Raw genomic sequence first — 14,737 nt, forward strand, 5'->3', positions numbered from 1 at the left:
AGAAATTATGCAATGTTTAATTCATTTTGCTGAACTCTTTTGAAGTCAGAAAAGGGTAAGAAATATGGGACACCTGAGGGCTGATGGGGGGGGGGAAACGGGCAATTCCTTCCCCCAGACTGAAATTCACATAGGAAGATGGAACAAAGCACAGTGCAGAAGTTTTATAGTTGAGTTACGGGATGCAGTGTTCATTCTTGTAGTGGTCTTCTTTTTTAGACCTCATTAACCGTGTGGGTTCAGATGTTTCTTTCCTGTGTTGTCTAAAAGCCAGTTACTTGTTTTTGTTTGTTTCTTCAAAAACAAAATTGCTGGAGAGTCTGAATATGTCAGCATGATTTATGACGAAAAGTTAGCAAATTCTGCTTCTTCAATCATTATGTTAAATTGTGTAAATGTTGCTATTTGGGGGAGCTGGATATGCTTGAATGAATGTACCCCTTCCCCTTATTTGTGCATCTGATTAATATTTTTTTAAATGTTTCTTTAAATAGTGGCATACTACAGAAATGTGAGTTGACTTTGCAAGTATTATTGGTGGGAATTTCAGTTGAACTTTCTTCTTTGTTTCAGACTAGTTCGATTTGATCCTCTTGGGCATTATTTACTCACAGCAATTGTTAACCCTTCCAACCTACAGGTAATTTTTGTGTTTTCACTTGGTTATAAAACCACTGACTGTAATTCCTAGAAAGTCTTGTTTCAGATCAAGGTCTTGGTGTAGAGCTCAATGTGTGGTCCATTCAGTTATGAATGTTTGCCATTTCTTAAGAATACTGAATGTAAATATCTGAGAGCTTCTAATGTAAAATTGTTAATTAGCACCAGGAAGAGGGACCACTGGGAACTCAAAACTTTTCTGAGTTTTCTTAAGATAGATTGCAATGTAAGAAGAATAAATGTTTATACAATATCTAGAAATTCTGAGTATGTTGGGCTCTGCTGAGCTGCTATTTCCTTGTCCTTGCATGTGCTGGTTGGCCTAAAGCTTCCTTAACTGGTCATGCTTATTGATTGCACTAGCAATTATTGATATGCAATAATTATTAGCAGTTGTGTTAGAAATTCACTGTTGACAAAATTGACTGAAGTATAGCCATCTGCATCTGTAGCAGGATTGCCCTACTGTTGGAGTGGAGCCCTGCGGTTACATTTCTGGAGTGGGCTACAAAAATGTAAGGTAGATTTTTCTAGTGCTTGGTAGGCTCTTACCTGCTCAAGGGCAATGCGTCTGGTTTGCTTGCAGCAAAAGTTAATCCAGTTGTTTGGGGATTCTCTTATTTTGTTGCACGGTGATTGTCCTCTTACACTTTTTTTGCAGAATGATGAAGAGGTAGAAATACATGTGGATAGTACAGAAATGCCACACTACCGCCAGCGTTCTATTCTCCAATCTCAGCCTGTGAGACGCACACCGCTCCTTCACAACTTCCTGCATATGCTGTCCTCGCGCTCCTCTGGCATCCAGGTGGGAGAGCAAAATGCCATGCAGGACTCGGCTACTCCTTCCCCTCCTCCTCCCCCTCCACCACCACCTCCACCTCCACCACCACCTCCAGCTAGTGAGGCCTCTAGAGCATCTGCCTATAATGGCCTCAATGAGCCCGTCAATTACTCTTCAGTAAAATGTTGCCAGCATCTGGGGGTGTTGTGCCTTTGCAGGCGATGTTCTAGTGCAAGACTTCCTTCTTCTCTCTTCCCGTCCCAGGACAATGCCCCATCCACATCCTCTGGGTCCACTGGCACGTCATTTTCTTCTGTGCAAATGGAGCCTTACCAACCCCCGGAGCAGGCATCTACAGCCCAGCAGGAGCAGGGACTCCTTAACCGACCATCTGCTTTCAGCACTGTGCAAAGCAGCACTGCTGGCAACACCCTGCGCAATCTTAGCTTGGGCCCCACTCGTAGATCCCTTAGTGGGCCTTTGTCAGGCCATTCGTCCAGGTATCACCAGTCTACAAGAGACATGGCCTCTGGGCTAGAAGGGTCTGACTGGACTCGAACTGTGTTGAACATGGGCTCTCGCTCAGAGTTGGAAGGTATGCCGCCTCCTAGAACCAGTGCCTCTTCTGTGAGTTTGTTGTCAGTACTGAGACAGCAGGAAGGAAGCTCTCAATCTTCTGTATATACTTCAGCTACAGAAGGGAGGGGTTTTTCAGCTCCTGCTGAAGCAGAAAGCGCTAGTAGTGCTGTCCCAAGCAACCCAGCCAGCATTCGCAATGAGCTTCAGTGTGATTTAAGGCGGTTCTTTTTGGAATATGACAGGCTTCAGGAGCTAGATCAGGGGATAGGTGGTGAACCTAGTCAGTCACATCAGGCTCAGGAGATGCTTAACAATAATATTGAGCCTGATAGGCCTGGCCCTTCTCATCAACAGACCCCGCATAGCAGTGAAAACAATTCCAATTTGTCACGGGGGCACCTGAACCGCTGTCGCGCCTGTCACAACCTGCTGACTTTTAACAATGACACACTTCGCTGGGAAAGAAGCACGCCCAGCTATGCACCAGGGCAGGTCCAAAGCACATTTGAGGGTGTGCCATCCAGCAGCAGCCAGTTGCCAACTTCCGAGAGAACTGAAAGCAGAACTCCTCCCAGACTGCCACTGGGAAGATCTTCTAATCCTCCAGAGGAAAGGACCATGGGAGTAGTCTTTAACCAGGAGACGGGTCACTGGGAAAGAGTTTACAGTCAATCTGCTTCAAATAGACCTGGGAATGTATCACAGGATGCCTTAAACCAGGAAATGCCTGAGGAAAGTTCAGAGGAGGATTCACTCAGGAGGTAAGACTGCTAAACCCTTCTGCTTTTGTTCTTCCCCTTTGTCTGAATCCTTATCCAGTGTGATCTTTTGAGAGGATCTGTAGTTCATTCTGAACTAATGAGTTTGATTGTTAGCAAAAGGACAAAATCAAGATAATACACCTGACATACCCAGGAAACACTATATAGATACTATATATACTATATACTATAGTATACTATACTATACTATAGTATAGTATATACTATACTATACTATACTATAGTATAGTATATACTATACTATAGTATAGTATATACTATACTATAGTATAGTATATACTATACTATACTATACTATAGTGTTATATACTATAACACTATATAGAAGTTAAGAATTCTTGTAACAATTACATGGACCCCTCACATTACGGATGTCCAGGTTCCAAACGGTTGCATTAGCAGGTTCAGTACTTCATGGTGATTTCACGCAGGCACTAGGCCAGCAATGACTGACTTTTTTTGACCTACCTAAGCCATTTCTGTCCAACGTTGCATATATGCAACAGGGATAAAATGTGTACACCTGTGGGCTGGGGAAAAGTGGTTAAGTTGAGACATCCATTCAGACCTGTGGAATTGAACCTCTACTTATGTAGGGGATCTAGTGTATTAGCAGCAGTAGGACTTATAGTTATCCCACTCCCCAAGTATCTCACTTTCTTGTTGCTGTGGCACTGCATGGAGTATCGAACCATGGCACATACTGCAATGGCTACTTATGCATGGGCAGTTTTGGCACTAGACTTGTCACATTGTGTCAGCAGGTAACAGCAGTAAAGAGCTTGATTTTCTTTTCTCTTTGTGTGCTTTTAAGAGGGAATGAGCATCTCCCTGACTTTAGGATGACTCCTTTTGGTTGCTTCCCCATTATGAAACATTCTTGGGTCATCCTGGTCTTGAATTGTTTTCCAGCCAATGCTTTATAGATAATGGTTGAGAGAACATCAAATATGTATGTTCCTGGTACTGGTTGGTGCCAGATCTACTCAGGCAATATGAAATTGCTGCCTTGTAAATATATAGTAATGGAATAGAAGTGTTGATGGTGTGTTTTTTGAAGAAAGGTTTTCCTTTTTTCTTACTGTTTCAACCTCTGCTTCTGAGATTACTTGAATACAGTGTTAAGATTATTCTAGCTGCATGTTGATTGTTGTTGATGACAAAATAACCCTCCTAGTTTAAAATTCCTGCCTCCATTTTTCCCCACTGTCTTTCAGTGATTTCTGATTGACCTTAAAATGTTAATTTTATGTGTGTGTATATCCAAAGTTTACTAAATACTGATCTTGTCAAGTGAGTGTGTTTCATGAATGACTAGCCTTACCTTGAATGTATTTGATATTAGCAGTCAGTAGACTGCTCTTTTATACCTACAGTACTTGTATGTGTACAGACGCTCACCTACCAGCTGGCATGTAGGTATATTGCACAAATTTAAACTGCTGTCCAGCAGCCAGTTGGCTTTTACTTGACTTGGACTTGGACTCCTAATGTGCTTGAAAATACTCTGGGTAAGGAACAATGTGTTACACAATGCCTTGTGTAACAGCCCTAAGAGATCATTGTTTGCCATGTGTTACTGAACTGGAAGGGCATTCCGAGTCCAGCTTCTGTATACATTTACAGGTTCTCTGTCACAGTGAGCAAAGAAATAACTGGTTGACTTATCTCAATGTGTTAAATTATTAATTATACATGTTTCCCTATTCACTTAGGGCAGATTCAATTTGTTAGATAGTAGGTCTCTGACTTGTGTAATCTTTCTGCCAGAAAACCTGAGTCTACTTTTTGTGTCTGTTGGAATCCTCATGATCCTTAGAAGCACAGCTAGCATTGGTGATAGATTAGTGGGAGAGTGGCGATCAGGTGCTCATCACCTCCCTACTGTCTGCCACAGAGAGAGCTGACTTCCTTGCCTGCCCCTTCCTCTTCATTGGTTTTTTTAAGCAAAAGGGAGAAACACAGAGTGTGCTTTCATTTAAAGATTCCATGCAGAGGAAAGAGAGAAATTGCTGCATTCTGATTCTCAGAACACAGTGATCTGGCTCCTTGCTTTCCCTGTGAAGTACAGGAAGCTCATCTTACCCCTTCCAGCAAAGAGATGGAGGAGGTGGAGGCCTATGACTGGCTAATATTGCTCGGCTAAAAAGTAGTTTGGTGTGCCATGATGGCTAAGCATGACTGATGCAGAGCTTACATAGAGACACATTTCTGTAAGTTGAAGTCAGGACCTGCTGTACTTGCTCCTCTGTTTGATCCCAGAAAGTTGGTTAAAGGGGCAGATGCACGTGGACCAGAGCAGAGTGAAAGTGTGCATACCCATGTAAGAGTGAAGTGTGACTGCCCATGTAAGCACAATAAATATGGCAGAGTCTGTGGAAATCACCTGTGGAACATGGAATGGGGGGGGGGGGAAGTATAGCCAGCAAAGAAGTGAGAGGCATCTGTGCCCAGTGGGGCAGGGATAGGAAGAGTTCCAGACTTGAATAGTGTCCATGGGCAGTGAGTAGTAAGGAGACAAACTCTGCTTCTTGGGAAGTTGCCTTGTATGGAATTGGGCCATTTAGGTCAGCATTGTCAACACAGACTGGCAGCAACTCCCAAGGTCTTCTGCAGGAATGGCTTCTCTGCCCTACCTGGAGATGCCAGGGATTGAAACTGGGACCTTGTGCATGCAAAGCTGATGCTGTGCTGCTTAGCCATGACCCTATGGTAGGACTGTAGCTTAGTGGGAGAGTACATGTTTTGCGTACAGGAAGTCCTAGGTTTAGTTTCTGCCACCTTCAGGCAGAAAAGGGGAAAGTCTTATCTGAAACCCTGAAGAGCCGCTGCCAGTTGTTATACACAATACTGAGCTAAATGGATCAATGGTATAGCATCTTAGAAGATGGATTGATATCTTCTGTGCAGGGACTCACTCTGTTCTGACCATATTTCCATATGCATTCTTACCATTAGGGGTCATCACACTAATACTAAAGGGAAGAGACACTGCTCTCTTGAAAATAAATTGTGTGAGGGATTAAGACGGGCATTTTTCCCCCTCTCTATTATTCTTGGAGTTTGGCCAGTGCACAGAAATCCCAGATTTGCTGTTGTGTGTCTAGGGCCGAACAATTGTATGAAGATTTTCGCCTCTTGTGTGAGATATAGTTGACTTTGGGTGAGCGCTCTCCTGCCCATGTTAGAGCTGGTAGATAGCATCTCTGTGTCACATGAGATTATGTACAGTTGATCTTCTAACCTTTTTAGGAGTATATCTGGTTCAGTGTCATTTTCTTGTTTGAAACTTAACTCTCTGTAGGAATTCTTGCCCACTAACTTTCATTGCATTGTTTTTTCTGATTCATTCATACTGCAGCCATAGTTCTACAAAACTAGTTTTGCATTTGAGTCCAACATATTCTTCATGTGTAATTTAGTTATTGTGTATGTGCTTCCAGCTCCTCAAAGTATTTCATGACTTATTTTGTGTTTGGCTACATACTTTTCAGAGAGGTTGAATGTTTAATTCTGTGCTACTGCATAAAAATTCTGATACTGACATTTGATCAGTCATGCGCCTTTGTTAAAAGGTCCAGTAGTACTGATGGGAGGAGATCTATAAAGAAATATTAAACTTTGTCCTTTCTAGACTTCTTAGACTAACACACCTTGTAACTTTTGTCTCCCCTAATTCTGCCCCCTTTCTAAGATCATGCTAAGATCATTAGCAGGCTGGAAACTTTTTATATGTAAAAAGTGAAAGCTCCCAAAAAAGTGTGTGTGTGTGTGGGGGGGGGGCAATTAGCCATTTCTGCTCAAAGTCGCATGTATCAACAGGGGCCAAATGTGTACACCTGTGAGCTGGGCAGAAATGGGTTCTGTGATCATAGTGATTTTAGAAAAGTTTTGTCTCCACACATCAGTTATGAAACTCTTGTGTTACCTTGTCACCTTGACATCTACATTTTACTTTTGTATTTTACTGCTTGAGCTAGGTCAGTGGTCTCCAAACTTGGGAACACTGAGTGCCGAAAAACCCTTCTCTGGCACGAACAGAGCTTACCGTTCCCCCGGGCAGCCTCGAGTTGGAGCTGCTGATTGATCTCCTCTCAGTTTGTCCCGGGAAGCCAGTTTGTCTGCCTGGAAATCAGGTGCAGATCCTGCTGGGGTGACAGGCAGCAGAAATGGCTGCCCAACATGAAGTTTAGGGGAGATTGGAGGCACAGATATGAAGCTGCCCTATGGAACAATAAGCTCCGTTCATGTGGGGAAAGGATTTTTATGGGCACTGGATCCAACCCGCAGACTGGGGTTTGGCGCCTTCTGAACTAGATGAAGGAAGCAGCTGTAGGAATTGAAAACTTAGTGAAAACCTGCTTGTGGTTGGATCCACTTGGTAGTTAAAATTATTCTGTAGTGTGTTGAGAAAGGAAGCTACATTTTGTTGGTCACTTATAACTGGACTTGAGGGTCATGTCAGAGGAAAGTTAACTTTGTTTCTCAGGGGCCAGGCTAGTTGCGAACTATTCAGATTCTCCTATCTCTTTTTGTTATGATCCAGCTGATTCAATTTTTGGACTGACTTAAGTGTCATAGACGGTTATGTTTCTGCCATTTCCTCTGAGGCTGTGACAGCTGTGCTCAGCCAATCTGTCAGTCATTTACTTCTGTAAACAGATGCTTCTTGCTATGGTAAATGAATTTGGAGCAGACAGCCGAGTATTTGGGCTTGCTTTTGGTATTCATTCCATGGGAATTTCAATCGTGCAAGCTCCTGTAGCACTTCAGTGGAAAATACTGTTTCACACATTCTGGCTGTGCTTATGAGATGTTTGTTTCTTTAATATGAAGAAGGAGCAGATACCTCAGTCATGCTTTCAGTCAACAGTGTGGAAACAGGTTTCAGAGGCTGTTTTTCATATACTGTTAGTGTTTTGAATCCAGGATCTATAAAGGAAGGATCAATTGCATGAGGCTTTCCCATTACATTCATTGCCCTGTAAAGAGGGGCTGAAATGATCAGGTGGAAAAATCAATGCAATAGTTCCCTCTGATCTGATTATCAGATCCAAATGTCACCAGAAGTGCATAATGAAAAACAATGGAATTGCAGGTGCTGTGTTACTGATGAAAGCATGAATGGGGTTGATGAGAATTCTTAAAGGTCTATCCCAGTTGTGATGGGATGTGTTGAGGCAGAAGTGTTCTTTAAAGTTGTTAATTCGAAGTAGTTTGGGGTTCTGTAGATCAACGCTACTCAGGGTGCAGATTTTGAGAGGGCAGTAGGAAACCAGTGAAGAGACTAGGTTTACTAAACCAGTGAAGAGACTAGGTTTAGGGAAACCAGTGAAGAGACTAGGTTTACTAAACCAGTGAAGAGACTAGGTTTAGGAAACCAGTGAAGAGACTAGGTTTAGTGTGCTCCTGGTTTCCCATAGCTATCGACTGTGGTGCTCACCAGCTGTAGCTTCTGAGTAGTTTTCAAGGGCAACAATGTAGGTTGGAGCCAAAAATGCTACTGTTAGCACGATGATCTTCTTTTGCTGCCACCGCCTACACATCCAGGATATGGTAGTGCTCCCAGATTTTGAGTGACTTAAAGAGTCCAGAGTTGGGTAATAGCTGGATGATTAGCTCTTGGCCCAGAGCCATGCACTTCTCAAGATAAAAAATGGTTGAACCTGGGATGGATATAGGGTGAGTGGGTGTGGAAGTCAACTACCCTCAGTACACCTATGTCATCTTACTCTAGATCTCTACACTACTTCACCTGGCAGCCTCATGCATGTTTTGAATAGAAGAGGCAACCCAGGGAAAACACTGAAGCTGTGCTGGTGTGCTAGGAATTTGGAGATTATCAAAAGAAATCCAAGTATTAGCCAGTGTCCATTGCTGATTATTCAAGCAGATATTGCACTAAATAATGCAGTTATTTAACTGGCAGCCTCAAATGAAAGTGTGTTGTTTGCTATCTTATGTGTGGGTTAAGTTTCCTTGACCTGATTTAACGGTTTGAGAAATTGCTCCCTTGGGAAGGGTGCCTCTGCAGTGGATGAATTGTGTGGGTGACTAACTGAAGGCTGCTATTCCTCTCTGCAACTTGTTTCACAGATTGGCCATGTGTGAAGAGAAAGTTCTGATACTTGAGTGCACTGGGCTAATTATCCTAGGCTAATCACATAGACATTAATGCCTAATTGGTTTTTTGGTTAGTATCCTTGGTCTTATTTTGTTAATGAAAGGACACAGCAGAGAACCCCATTTAAATGAGCATATACCCTTCCATACATAGCACCTCAGAAAACAGACCAGGCCATGTAGCATGCTTTGGGGGCAGCTAGATTCTTTGCTGTGTTATTGGTCTCTGAGTAAGTGCATCATACAATTTTTTTTTTTTTTTGGTGGCTGTATACTGTGAGGTGAAATAAGACCAGATGTCTCCTTTAAGGCAATAGGGGTGTGAAGACCTAACTCTCTCCAGTGTTCTTCAGATTGGTGCTGCTTGCAGGATGGGGCTCTTTGTTTACTGATGTTTTTGCCATCTGCCTGTCCATTTCTTAGATCTCAGGCTGACTAAGCTTTGGAAATACTGCTGTGTCAGCATGTAAACTACTTTGTCAAGTGATACTGGTGGAAAGGAAAGTAATTGAGCAGGCTGTAAAGTTGGCGATCTGGTACCCATCTGCACTGTACCTATGTAACAGTGCTTTCCCAATCATGTTTGTTCAGAAGTGCCACTGTATTCAGTGAGATTTACTGAGTAGATGTTTATAAGATTCCAGTATTTTATTAGATGTGAACTTTATCTTAACAAGCTTCTGTGTTATAGAATGGTGTGAGTTTGTAATTTAGGAAAAGCTATACTTTAGTGAATACTTTATTTAGGTACAGGTACTTTGATTGTGACTACCCACTTGTCAAATTCAGATTTCAGTTTTAAAAAAATTTAAAAATTTTAGATTCTTTTAATTTGAAGTAGTAATATTTGATTCACAATTGTAGTACATACTTGTAGTATACAATTAGTAACAGGTAGTTCAAGTTGCTTCATTTATTTGAAGGTCATGTTGGAGTTCAAAGCTACAGATTTATTTTATTTATATATTTTGCTCTGATGCTGCTGCTGAAAAAATGGGTTCTCTCCTCTAGACCTTATTTATAATGATCATGTAACTGATTGGAGTGCAGGGAGCTGACTTACTTTAGTCTTGCTTGGTCTACTTCTCCCCCTTCCCTTTTGATTTTTAAAGTTGGACCACAGTTCACGAACGTGTTCATGTTTAAGAAGTGAGACCTTTTGACGGATCACAATTGATTTGTGTCCCCGAGTGCACTCTTGCTTAAGAGCATAGGTACCTTGTGGAGTGGGTCTCATCCAGTCTAAAATTTATAGCATGCAGCAAGTGCTATGATGCACTAGACTGCAGTTGGCTGCGGTTCATTGCAAATCATCTGCTTTCCCTTGCTGTAGCGACTTTTCAGTCAGTGAAACAAGAACCATAATTCTTGCCTTCAGTTTGACTTCGCTTCTCCCACCCTCCGGAAAAAAATCAAAAGTAACTCACTTGTAACTTGGTCTGGCATCAGATGAGATCATGATCCAGACACAGTTCTTGAGCCAAGCTGCTGGCACTGCATCGGTCCCTGCTCAAATAGGGAAATGTGGATATGACCATGCAGAAGTTTAATACAGGGTTTCTGAAACTGTGGGTCTTGGCCTGATTGTTGGTGGGTCCTGATAAGCTTTAGACTTATAAGATAAGATGACTTTAACTGATAAGCTAGTAACAGAGAAGGAAAATGCATGAAGCCCTATGAAAAGTGAAACTGAGTCACAGCACATGTTTACTCATGGAGTAGATGACCATGCCTTGGTCCATTGCGAAGGGCAGTCCGAGAGGAATCCAGCAGTACTGAAATGGGATCTGATGAACATAGCTGCCAAAAAACACCTGAGAATGAAGTCCCTTCCTCCAAGCTGACGAAGGTATTGAGCCAGACGTTTGCATTTACTTGCACGTAAGCAAGTTTGCTTGGCTTGTGTTGAAGGTCAGGCAATGCAATGCCACCAGAATTATCCTGATTTGATGAAAATGGAGCTCAACAAATGCTCCAGAAGGCAGCCCCCCCCCAAAGGATAAAAACGGAGACTCCAGCTAGCAAGGTGCAACTTTTTTCTTTTTTAGTCTTTCAGAGCTAGGAGAGTCCTAATAGTTTTGTCATTTTAAAAAGAGGTTTCCGGTGGTTTGGGGACCACTGCTTTATTGGAAAGGGTTGCTGTGATCCCCCCCCCATGAAGCCTCATCTCTTCATCCCTTGGGGGTTTTACTTGTATGCTTAGAGGTGTTTAGAGGGAAGCTTTGAATCTTAGCCCAAACAAAAAACATGTTGGATTTAAAATTTGATTTTGTCCTAAGTCGCACAACTGGTTGAAATATAAGAATTTAAATTGAACTGGACACTGGGTAGGGCTGATAATCTTACTGATCTTTTTTTTTGGGGGGGGGGGTGAAAGGTTGAGGTTATTGCAAGCAGGTTACAGAAAGAATTCGCTTGGTGGAAAAGGGCTGGCTTCCCCATGCCATCTCTTATTTATTTGTTTTACTTTAATTTAGTTTTATAAATTATAAATATTATCAGTAGCCTGCCTGTCTAGAGAAAATGGTACAATTTCAATGCTTGCTGCATTCTCATGAAAGCACTTCCTGCTTGATGATGTAACTTCTAGCCATGATGCACTGCTTGTGCGTCCTGGAGTGTCATTCTGAAAAGTGGGTCCTGGTGCAAAATGTTTGAGAACCACTGTTCCAGATGGAAGCATACAAGTTCACAAAATTACATGCCACTATGAAGTATATATATATTTTCCCCTAACAAAACAGTTCTCCAATGATGTTCACAACTGCCAGTCTAATTTGAATTCAAGCTGAAGGGAGCTTGCCCTCACTCATTCAAACAGTATGAGATCAGAGACAGTAGGTAACCTGGGCTACTTTTTAAAAGATGGTATGCCATAGTACCTCAGGGGAAGCTACAAGGCATCTTTCATGGCTCAGCTTTCTTAATTCGATCCCTCAAATAAGAGTTTCTTTCTTGAAATCCCAGCCAACTGAATAGCAACAATTACTTACCATAATGTTCATAAAAGTAGAAATTGTATTGAAGTAGTCCTTCTCAAATCATGAACACCTCAACATATTACTGTGTTGGCATACCAATACTTTGTCAGGTAGTTTTTTAAATACCCTGAATGACTGGTTCTGTATGCCAGTTCTGCCCAATGTTGCATATATACAACAGGGACCAAATGTGTACACCCGTGGGCTGGACAAAAATGGGTTTTAATAGAAGCTAATGCTTGGGACGCAGTGAACAGTATCTCTAAGTTGGTGTACTCAAACGTTTTAGCACCAGGACCCATTTCTTAAAATGACACTCTTAACAGGACCCACCTAGGTTCATGAAACTTTTAAAAAAAGATCTAGTAAGAAAAATATTTTTATCTGTTTATTTACAAAAGAACTTGATCCATTTCTCATAATAAAGCAGACGTAATGAATGCTCTTCTTCCTTTCCCTCATTTCTCCCCAGAAAAATAAAAAAACAATAAAAATGCGCACAAACTTATTCTGGGCAGCTGCATCTGCCCAAAAACCAGGGGGCAGAGCTTGCTGGGGCAATAACATTGTGAGGTGATTGGATGGGAAGATAAGAGGCTGCAATGGAGAAGAGTAAGTGCTGTGCTGGGAAGGCGTTTTCTTAATGCAGCTGTCCCACAGTTTGGAGACCTCTACTTCTGTTGGAGAAGTGACTTTGGCAGGATGTCATAGGTGGTCTGGAAGAATAGCGGTTGTTAAAATGAAAGCATTTCCTAAATATTGCTTTCTATTTCTTGCTCTTCCTTTGCTGATCTCTCAGAAATTGCTGAACAAAATACAAGCAGAACTAATAGTTTTCTGGAATTATAAATCTGCCTGGGTTAAATATGAAAGTTTTGCAGCAGCTTGTAGTTCAGAGTAGAACATCTGACTGTTCCATCTGTCGCTATCTATCATCATATCATCAAGATGCTATTTTGTCCTCTTCGTTCTGTCTTTTAAAAAAAACTGCATGAATCTTCTTGGGACATAGGACAACCTTGTCTCAGCATTCTTACATCAACATTGTTATGACTTTCACCATACAAATTTTAGACTTGGCCCTGTTTCTAAAGCAATATTTAGAGCATGGGATAAGTCAGGGGTGTCCAGTCTTTTTGGCAGGAGGGCCACATCATCTGACACTGTGTGTGTGGGGAATTCATTTACATTTCAAATTTGAATAAATTTACATAAATGAATATATTAGAGATGGAACTTATATGAATGAATGAAGGTCTTGCAATAGCTCAAGGCCAATAAAAGGCCTTGCACAAAGCAAGACCAGCCTTTCCTTTGCTGCCGCATCACAGATGTGAAACAGCCAGCAGTGGAGGGAGCCCTTGTCCCAAAGCTCAAGTGAGAGACTAAGCAGTTGGCCGTCACGCTGAGAGCAGTTACATCAGACCAGTGTGGGCTCCAGCAAGTCTCCGGAGGGCCAGAGACTTATAGGAGACTAGGGGTTCCCCGAGGGCCACAAGTGGCCCCAGGGCTGGGGTTTGGGCACCCCTGGGATAAGTGTAGGAAACATTTAGCTCCATGCACTTCCTCATTACCATTTATAATATTTAACCTTGGTCTTTCCCCTGGGGGCTGGGGATAAGAATAGGCCCTCAGTTTGGCTTTACTTGTCGTAAGAGGCGACTAAACAGCCACTGGGTAGATGGGACTCATTAGCCTGGGAAGGCAGCTCATCTGAGAGAAGGAAAACTCTGATCCCAAACCTCCACTGCCTTGTGGCTACATCCAGTTATGGAAAAGGCTTCAGGAGTCAACCTGGAGGCAAAATCCGGAGTCCCTGAGGCAGTTCATGGCTGAACACAGTCACGTTCTGGCAACTCTTGCAACGCCACTGGAACCAACCATATTGGCTTCTGCCTTTCCATTGGACCATTTCAGTGATGTGGAGAGGGGGGATTTGCTGCATGGGTAACAGTCTATTCTCCATATCTACTTTACCCAGGCTTCACACACTGGAGAGGACACTCTGTTCCAGAACACTATTCAGAGCGCGATACCATAGTCTTCTGAGACTGAAGGATGCCAACAACCTTGGTCTTGATAAAGCTCATGAAATGAGAGATTTTAGCCTCTAGTTAGAAAATGGCATCCTTGGATTCAGGGATTTTATTTATAATGGTGACCTAATATTTTAAGATCTGCAATAACATTGTCCTACAATGCTCTTTTCTTCTAATATCTGTAATTGAGGCATTTTGTTCAGTTGCTCTCTTCAAGTCATTATATTCATAGATCTTTGACTGCTTTTGATCATTTACTAGTGGTAATTGTAAGGAATACTTGGCAAAAATTTATAGGGTTCTTGTTGCTCTGGAGGATTTGAATTTGACAGTTAAGCAGAAGTAGAAAATTTATCTGAATATCACCCCTAAGTATTGGTTGCTCCATAAAAATATGCTTAAGGGTGCTCTTGATACCGGGTTGAGAGGAGAATTTCTGAAAAATGATGCATAGTTGGTATCTTGATAATTTCTTCAACCTAACTGGAGTATTCTTTATCTTCTGATTTGTGTTGGAGAGGCCTTTCCCTGCATATCATATTTGGTTCATATGAATGGGATGCTCAGGTGCTCTTTAGATTCAACTTTGATTCTTATTGTATTAGTGTATTATTGGGTGTATTATTGAGTCTAGTTGAGGGTGATGTGAGAGAAGACTATAAGCTGTTGTGTGTAATTCTTTGATTATGGCTATGATTTTAATTGCCAAAATGTGAGAATGATCTCAAGTATTATTTATGCACTTCTGGCTTTTGTAAGCTTGACATACTGTGTTTTTGTTTAAAGTTA

The 14,737-nt window shown here is 41.9% G+C and overlaps 1 protein-coding gene across 2 annotated transcripts in view; it reads left to right on the forward strand.

Moving 5' to 3' along the window:
• AMBRA1 (autophagy and beclin 1 regulator 1) overlaps nucleotides 1-14,737 on the forward strand; it is a 177,550-nt gene that overhangs the window by 15,431 nt on the left and 147,382 nt on the right. The window contains exons 7-9 of one of the 2 annotated variants that reach the window (XM_066636723.1): nucleotides 574-640; nucleotides 1,322-1,468; nucleotides 1,709-2,784. In XM_066636723.1, coding sequence (XP_066492820.1) covers nucleotides 574-640; nucleotides 1,322-1,468; nucleotides 1,709-2,784 — 1,290 coding nt within the window. Of the gene's footprint in view, nucleotides 1-573; nucleotides 641-1,321; nucleotides 2,785-14,737 lie in introns of both variants that reach the window. The other variant, XM_066636722.1, reaches the window with a different exon arrangement.

The sequence above is a fragment of the Tiliqua scincoides genome, chromosome 1 (assembly GCF_035046505.1).
Source record: "Tiliqua scincoides isolate rTilSci1 chromosome 1, rTilSci1.hap2, whole genome shotgun sequence".
Classification (NCBI taxonomy): Eukaryota; Metazoa; Chordata; class Lepidosauria; order Squamata; family Scincidae; genus Tiliqua; species Tiliqua scincoides.